This window comes from Amblyomma mixtum, chromosome 4 (assembly GCF_055824585.1).
Source record: "Amblyomma mixtum isolate Tamu chromosome 4, ASM5582458v1, whole genome shotgun sequence".
Taxonomy (NCBI): domain Eukaryota; kingdom Metazoa; phylum Arthropoda; class Arachnida; order Ixodida; family Ixodidae; genus Amblyomma; species Amblyomma mixtum.
Window position 1 is genome coordinate 61,670,327 of NC_143015.1, and position 9,043 is coordinate 61,679,369.

Genomic DNA, 9,043 nt, shown 5'->3' on the forward strand with positions numbered 1-9,043 from the left:
CCACACCGTATGGGAAGGGAGGAAGCTGAAGGAGCGAGTCGGTCGCCCATAATCGATTGATTGATAACAACTTTTATTTCCACCGATATAGGAGGCCCCCTACTCCCCGACAAAACTTGGGTAGGGCCTAGTTGGTACACGATGTTGTGAAGGTAAAGGATGCGCAATCATACTGGGAAAAAGTAAAAATGAACAAGCGCGGCTGGCTTTGGAAGCTTTCCACATAAAGGAAAACGCGGTAGATTGTATCAGTGACACGTCCGTGGCTCTGTACGTTGCCGAAATCAACTTTTTGCGTTCGCGTCTGCGTTAACAGCCGTTGGCATGACTATTGTGGTTAGAGATTGCTTTTGAGCATGCGTGGCCAGATGTATAAGTAAGCGTTTCAAGGAAGAAATAAACAGTTGTTAGTGCGCTTGTGTGTGTCCCTGTGTCTTTCTTCGTGGTTCGTCATTTGATTGCGCATCCTTTACCTTCACAACACCCCTACTCCCCGTCCCTGGCACGCAGGCCTAGGGGACGGGGGACGGGACCTCCGCGACTAAAGACTGGCGAAGATGCATTGTCTCTTCGCGGCTTCAGCCGCCAGGCGGACAGCTAGTTTCTGGTCGGCGGAGACCTCGCTTCGCAGAAGGGCCTCCCAGGCTTCTCTACTCTTAATATTGTCCTCAGCACCCGGGGATCCAGTGCATTGCCAAATTATATGAGCGAGGGTCCCCTTCGCTCCGCAGGTCTTACATTTGTCACCTTTTTTATCGTCTAACGTGGTTTGAAATAACCAGACAGGGTTAACGAAATTTCCGGCCTGTAATCGTCGCCAGGCGATGGCCTCTGTATTGGTTAAGTGTGGATCTGGTGGTGGCATTAGACGCCTGCCTAACCTGTAGTGCACGGCGATTTCCGCGTACGTTTGCAAACGTTCGTCCATCCCCTGGGGGTCGGGCTGCTCTACAGTTACCCGGAAGTAGAGATCTCGGGCTAACATGTGGGCCACCTCGTTACCGGGGACGGATGTGTGTGCTGGGAGCCAAATTAAGGTGATCTTGCGATCAATTTTGGCTGCGGACAGAATTCGAGCCGTTTCTGGCGAGACCCTGCCCTTTCCGATGTTGCAGATTGCTGTTTTGCTGTCACTAAGAATCAAACTAGCCTTGGTTCCGGCGCAAGCAAGCGCCATTGCGACCTCTTCGGCCGTATCTATGTTTCTACTCCTAATGGAGGCGGCAGCGACTGGTGCACCTCGGCCGTCGACTACTGAGGCGACCGCCGCCCCCGACCTGCCACTCGCTGCGTCCACGTAGGCAACCTCATTTGCCCTGAAATTTCCGGCCCTTTTAACCAGCGCCTCCGCCCCCTTCTCCCGTCTTTCCCGGTGATGTTCTGGGTGCATGTTGCGGGGGAGGGGGGGAACGATGATATTCTCGCGACATTGTGGCGGTAGGGCGACCTTGTCGCATATGCCCCTATCTACTTTTCGGCCGACCCACTCTAAGATGGTCCGGCCCGTATTCGTTGTACTCAGTCTTTCGAGCTGGGCGATTCGCACCGCCTCGGCGAGTTTAATCCAAGTATTATGCACCCCCATTTCCATAATCTACAGCTGGTATGACGTCACAGCGGCAGTAGCACCACAGGTGCGCGGCGCGGCGTAACTGCAGCCGGGCTCTCTGAAGGAGCGAGTTGGTCGCCCATATTCACTCCGCTGAAGGTCAAACGTAACTGCGGCCGGGTCACGCGAAGGCTTGAAAGTGCGAGTAGTATTGCTTTCGCAATGAAATGAGGAACGGAGTGGAAATTTTTAAACCACGAATACGGCCTTTCCTTGACGGAAGAGGTGAAGGGCTTAGAAAACCTATTGGCCACGCTGGCTCGTGAAGAAATAGCCATTGTCGAACCTGGAAGAAGCTCACAGAAGGCTTTCACGGCATCTGGTTGTAATGTAGCACACGGGTTTCTAGAATAAATGTATCGCTCGGGACCAACATGACTTGCTGCCATTAAAAGGCAGGAAGGAGCGGGTTTTGTGTCGCAATTTATCTTTACCTTTGATACCACACCGATCATTAATTGTTCCATTAATGTCTTTAACAGGATAATGACACCATATCAGAGCTGCTAACGTTGTCATCATTACCTCGAATTTCTGAGCCCTCTTAAGCACGCTAACAGGGCAGTATAGCCACGCTTCTGGACAACGTTCCTGATCTGTACTTTATAATTCGTTCACTAGAGGGCAGTGTTCGCTCTGTACCATCCGTATAGATATTTTGTAGCGCTGTTACGTATGCCTTTTCCACAGCCTGGGTACGTAAGACCTGCGTGACTGCTATAGTACCTACGGACTCAAGTGCTTTTCTCTGTTATTCACGACAAACTCGGCGTTACATCGCCCGGAACGCGCTGCAAAAGTGAGGCCGAACATGAGAACGAAAGTAGAGCCGAAGATGAAGCATAAGTCAAAGGAAACATTCCGATACTTTGTTCCGAAATGCAATCCGCCAGGAAAAAAAAACAAAAAACATTCTACTGTATAGAGGAGCAGGGTTAGAAACAGTGGTAGTTGAAAGAAATGATTAGTTCCGCGGTTCCTTAGAAGGCAAGCCATATCCACATTTGTTCTCACTTTCTCGCTAGCGCTGCATTTCTAACTGGTTGCCTCTGTCATATGCTTCTCTTTCATCCCTTCGTTCTGCGCCGCATACGTTTGCAATGGGCGCTAAATAGCAGTGAAAGAAAATTAGTATAGGATTCCAGAGGTATCAAGCGTACTACCATATGCTAAAAAAATGGGGACGGTCAATTGGACTGATGCGGAGGAACTGCCACGCTTCATTCACTCGCCAATCTATTATGGTTCTCATTCTGTTCGAATTCTGACTCTAGTCAACTCTGGCTCCAATGCATTTCTGTCCCAAATATATCTCAATTTCGATTTAGCCGAATTCCGAAAATCTATTCTGGTTCTCATTCTGTTCGAATTCTGACTCTGTTCAACTCTGACTCCAATGGATTTCAGTCCCATATATACCTCAATTTCGATTTAGCCGAATTCCGAAAACGGAATTGCCCAAAATGTGTACCGTTGTTAGATCTCGATGAGTTCCCATACCACTACGGACGCAGTGGCTCAGCGGCTAAGGAATCGAACACTCCACTGGCAGGCGGCTGTCTCAAAGCCGCTGGTGCTGCTTGTGAAACCGATGTTACTCTTCCTGAGCAAAGCGAGAGAGAATATCGGCCGCAAACTTTCTTTTTGCACAGATAAATCTCCGGGAGGCAGTATATTTTTTACGTAGGCCTTTTGTTGCCTGAGCCATATGTCATTTTGAGTTGTGCAGAGTCATTGTTCATCAATCGTCTCCCTCCCATCCCCTACGAGTGTATATGAGAGAAGAAAAGAGGACCAGGGGGAGGGGGAAGGTTGCTAAGTGGCAGATAGAGAGAGGCAAATTGCACTAAACACCTCCTCTCATGTAGGCGCTTCACACAGATAGTACCGACGTCGCCGGACAGTTTTTGCATTCATTGCATTTAATGGTACTGCACGAAAAAAAAAACGCAACAGCGGAGCGTTACGCAAAGCACCAAAAGCAACGAAGGAAACGAACTTTCCACTTAGCTCAGAATAGTCACTGGAAACGCGGAGGATGATGAAGGCGTGAAAACAGCCAGGGGGAGCACACGGTTGCTTAGCGTGAAAAACAGAAGCAGGCGATGGAGGGGCATGTTCAGCCCCATAACGACATAGACATTACACTGTGCGGTTTCAATCGTGCACTTTTAAGCCAACCTTGATGCGCTATGCCTTACCTGCACGGCATTTCATTCTTACATATGCTGGACAGACCAGGTAGGAAACGATATTTTTGTGTTTGAAAACTGGGGAAGGGGTTGGTTATATTATGAACATCTCTCTGTGACGAGGTTTACAATGAGTAGATTCAGGACTTCACGGGAAAAATCTACCTGTAAAACTAACAGCACGATACAGAATCTCAACGCACGGTCTTGCGTAAATGAGAAGAATGAAAATGTGTTTGTAGGAGCATACACACCTTTACAATGTTACTATTTGTTCCTATCTGGTTAAGATGAGGCTTACGTAGTTTATTCAGCGCTCATATAGAATCGCCAACCTAGCATGGCGCACCTGAAGTTACCAGTCGTTTCTGTGCTAATAATTTAGTTCCTTCATTGCATCATTCCTAATGTACACAAACTACTTTAGTTAAGGAAAAGCTCGAATAAAAAAAACAAATGCGCCGTTACCAGCTGCTTTGATTCAGTTGCATGAAAGCGGAAGTGAGACCTGACATGAAGCAACTTAATGTAAATATATTTTTTTTGCCACAGCCGTGAGTCGTTCGTCGCCGACACAAATTTGCAACAGCCGCTGGTGGGAGAGACCTGTTCGTTTTTCAACTTTTATTTTCTTCCACCACACTTTTTGAAATGCTCTATGAATTTTGTTCACAAGGAAAGGACCACATTACTTAATACTGTGACAGGCTTAGAGCTATATGCGTTCCAAAGAAAACTGCACTTTGCAGTCCTTGGCGCCGGCTAGGACACAAAACCACACTGCAGGGTTCAAGTTTAGGCATTCCATGGCAGTGCAGATCACATGACGAGAAAAGTTTTGAAATGCCCAGAACCACACGTTTGCTTGTCCGCAGGGATCCTGTGTCTCAGACAATGCGGAGCGCTCTGAGCCTCCGACAGATTTATCTGAGCCTCTCTACTACACCCTCCTCCGTTTGAGGGGCGGCTCAATGGTGTCTTGGCAAGATTCTGGAAGTGCAGCGATCACGACATCCAACGCCAGATCTATATGGTCATCCACCAGTGTGCACCATCCGGCCGTTTTCATCACTTCCGACAGGTTGGCACAAATAAAATTCAAGGAGCTCTGGCGCAGAATGGTAGCGCTGATCTTGTCGCCGACGATTAGACTGAACACCGCATTTTCGACGCTGAGGTTGCGGGTGAGAACGTCTTCACACATGTCCCGAAGAGTCTGCAAGCCGTACTTGTCGGCCGCTACCATGAGGGCGTCAGCCATATCTTCGAGTTTCGGTGAGCGTCCGGTGTAGATGAAGCGGAGCATTTCCCCAAACACTTCGTTCTCGATGTCTGACACGAAGACTTGACCTTGCAGGTTCTCGAGCATGTCATGCTCGAACATGGCTCGGAAAACAGGGGACCGGGACGCCAGTATCGCCTTGTGCACCCGATATCTGCCGTCGCCCACAATCACAGTGACGTCGGCACTGCTGCCACTGTCCAGAAGCCAGCCCAGGTCTTCCGAGAGACGGCAGTCAGTCACACTCACGCTGGTCCTGAGCCGATCTGTGCGCTCGTTGGTGTAGTCGACGAGCGTCAGATCACAGCGTACTGTAAGCGAATCTCCAGGCATAAGCTGCTCCGCTTGACTTTCCAAAGCGCTTCTGCTTATGGTACCCAAGAACCCGCAGCTAGCTGACCCTTCGGTAAACGTTATGACAGCGGTGGTGATCTTGACGGCATCAGTGTTCTTCACATCGACGACGCACAGCTCTGCTTCGGCAGTCAATTTTTTCCTGCTCTCGTAGTGGAGGAAAAACGACAAGAATTTGCCCTCGTTGGTGTTATCATCAACGTTGTTGTTATCATCTTCTGTGCGGAAGGCAAGGTACCACGAACCATGCGAGTGAAATTTGGAGCTGACTACCGTAAAAACCCGCGTATAATACGAACCCGAATATAATACGGGGCTAAGATTTAGAGACGCGAAATGGGAAAAAAAGTTTCACCCGCGTATAATACGAGTAACACAAGCTCATAGAAGACATTTATTCAAATCGCATCCCGCACTTCACTTCAATTACTTTGTTCTTCAGTAGCGCTTTCTTCGAACATTTCTTTGTCCGACAAATCATCCCAAATGTACTCATCTTCCGTGCCATCGAGGGCGTTCGAGATGCCGCACTTCTTAAGCCCGCTTCAGCCGCCCGGTTGGCGTCACTGCAGGCTCACCTGAGCGCATCCACTCTGCGTAGCACCGCCTGACTGCGTCCTTGAACGGTTTGTTTACACAACCATCAAACGGCCGCGAAAGCTTTGTCGCATTCCGCTGCACGCGAAAAGGGCTTCTTTCTGTTGTGGCCATCCACGAATGCTTCCTTCGACGACACCAAACTGCCTCCCGGCCGCACCGTTGCCGATGTTCTCCGCAGCCAAAATCGCTTGAAAGTAGCCGAGTACTGTTTTCGAGACCGTGACATCGTGCTCTCTAAAACAATATCCACTTCACGAAGCGTGCCTTACATGCTAGCACGTGTGTTGTCAACAGGCGCACGGCACACCGTGACCCCCCGGCGCACCCAACGGATCAACAAAGAAACGACGTCGTGACGTCGTTTGTCGAGAGTAACGAAGCCAAGCCGTAGCCACGCGCCAATAGCGAAGCGAAGCCATAGCCACGCCGCAAAAACGAAACCAAAACATCGAGCAACTTCGAAAATTTTTGTTCGGATCCGCAAATAGTACGAGGCGGAAATTTAGGACGCTAATTATGGGAAAAAACCTCGTATTATACGCGGGTTTTTACGGTATTTCTTGCCCGAGTCGCCCCCAGCAGTAGGAAAAATTTTGGACTAACCATACAAAGGAAGTCCTCGCGGTTTTGTTATTGACGATGAAGTCATTTTCAGGAACTTCCATGGCGCACATTTGAACAGGCCGCGCGTAACAGAAGTCTGCGCTTACCAAACCGCTTGGGGATAAAGAGTCTTAGACAGGAGCAGCGCTCTCAAAGGTGTCGCAAGGACCGAAGCTTAGCGTCTTGGAAGCCCCGAAACTGTGGCCGAAACTCACCCGTGCTTTCACCCGTCTTCTGCTTTTTCATCGCTGATCAATCGGCAAGATATAATTTCCTGTCTTTTTCTTCTCGGGTAATTCTACGCTCGACGTAAACACTGCGCATCATTCTATTCCTATTAACGCGAATCTGTTAATGAGAAGTCAACTCGGAAAAAACAACGGGGACTAAATAATCGTTGCATGTATTACACACTTGCATTCAAACATGAAGCGCAATTCTACCCTCTTTCCTCCGTTAAACATCCGTAAACCATAAACCATCTTCCCGTGGGCATTATTGCACACAACGTCGCGTTGACTTTGCGTATCACGAATTTCGTAATCGCAATTAAATTTTACAGCCAGCGCCGTTACACGATGCCTACACCAGTCCTTGGGGTCGCTCAAGTTGATAAGACTGTGCACGTGCGCGGAGATGCACCCACGGAGAGCTCCCGTAGGAGGCAGCTTCAGGCCCAGAATGTTTCTGAAGTAAAGCCCTATGTTCAGGTGCCGTCAGAAGTAAATGTAAGCCAATATTAACGACAAAATTTACTCATTGCACCCTGAATTCATGCATCCTTGAACACATATGTGCAGTATAAATGCGATTGTGCGGATTGCACTGTGCACCAACAAACTTGGACTATTAGGCTTTACACTTAAAGAAATTAAAATTTTTTGACAAAGTTGCTTTCCATTTACTTTTGACGGCGAGCGCACAAGTGTCCATAATACTTGCTCTATAACACACAGGAATCCCGCTCATCGCTTCCAGGCCTATAATAAGGAGTGAATTTCAGGACACGCCTACTACTGGACACTATTGCCAGCGTGTTTTTTTCCTAGGGATGGATTTCAGGGTGTCGTGTTTGGTGTCTTGGATGTGGTGGCCCAACGAAAGGGTGTGAAGTTGGGTGTCCATGGCAAGTCCCCGTTGGATTTACGACTGGAGCACTCAGGTTGTGTTCGGAGTCTTGCATCGCAAGTGTACGCATCTGGGTACGGCGGGCACTTCTACACTCTTCACGTGCCAGGCTTCTGCCGACCCAGCTCGCAAGCATTTTGTGTACTTTACTGAGCCGCCGCACGCGTGCGGCTGGCAAATATTCACAAATTTCATGCCTGTGGTAGACGTATAATGGCTTGTCCATGATGTGTGGATATGGACCCCTTGATATCTATTGGGTCGATAGCTTGGAGATGAGCGTAGAAGTTACCCTTACCCGAATAATATGCATTGTCAAGTGGTAGTGACGATGGACGATGGCACAGTAGACGAGTAACCCGAGGTGCCACAGAAAAGAACACTTCATTCGGAGGACTGCGCCAGCAAATAACTGAACAACACGGTGGTGGCAGCGACAAAGGGCCCGGCCTTCTACGAAGGACCAGATCATGACTGCTCTCGCTAGTTGTCTGTTAGCACAATATCGAGTTTCGAAGACGCAGTTGCGTGTAGATGCGTTCATTCGAGTTAAACCTGGTGGCATCTAAACTCGGCGGCAGATAATCCCGGGACCACCACTCCACAGGAGCAGATGCTCAACCAACTGAGCTAACCGGGACCGCTGGCATATGGTAGTGCGAGAGTGAACTGATCAATAACTCGAAGTACGAACAATGTTCGCCAAATTTTTAGTGTTATTCAACGAGCAATTAGTCCCTTATTACAAATTCTACTCCACCTTGGGGGATTCCTCTAAACATTTCACCAGCAACGTCCCACTTCGGGTTATTGCTGAATTCACTTTTGCCCTATCATATCCTACCCGTCCAGGTTAGCTCAGTTGGTAGACTCGGCGAAGTGGTGGTCCCTCTTTTGAACCCCAGACCAGGAACAATTTACCCTTAACGACGGAATTTTTGTGGAAGCTGTATAGCTTTACATTGTAGCGGTATGGCTGCGCTTCGATGGATGCCTGTGAGTAATTTTTTCCGGGTTAGAAAATTGAGCGTTGCCTTGATAATTAATCCCTTTGTGACACGTAATCAAAAGAGGAATATTTTTGTCCGAATCTGTGTGATTGCCGGCTGCGTTCTATGAACCAAGACCACATCGAAACATCAGCTTCGAAAGATGGATTTTTGGAGTCGCCACAGAAGTACCCGTACCTATTGGTATGGCGGTTAATTATACGTGGCTATCATATTTCATGAGTCGGATATTTTACTAATGATTCTGACGTAAAACCAGAGCGCA

The 9,043-nt window shown here is 48.6% G+C and overlaps 1 protein-coding gene across 1 annotated transcript; it reads right to left on the reverse strand.

The window, feature by feature from the left end:
* Positions 1 to 4,741: 4,741 nt before the first annotated feature.
* On the reverse strand, positions 4,742 to 6,886 carry LOC149346593 (speckle-type POZ protein-like). Its single transcript, XM_089541389.1, has 2 exons — positions 6,856 to 6,886; positions 4,742 to 5,655 (listed from the first exon to the last, which is right to left on the reverse strand). Exons 1-2 carry the CDS (start codon positions 6,884 to 6,886, stop codon positions 4,742 to 4,744), a joined length of 945 nt encoding a protein of 314 aa, XP_089397515.1.
* Positions 6,887 to 9,043: the final 2,157 nt, after the last annotated feature.

Bases quoted from the DNA above. Each gene is read 5' to 3' on its own strand.
- LOC149346593 (XM_089541389.1), bottom strand. From the start codon at position 6,886: ATGAAAAAGCAGAAGACGGGTGAAAGCACGG. The intron at 5,656-6,855 runs GTGAGTTTCGGC...CCTTCCGCACAG, and splicing joins GAAGACGGGTGAAAGCACGG to AAGATGATAACAACAACGTT.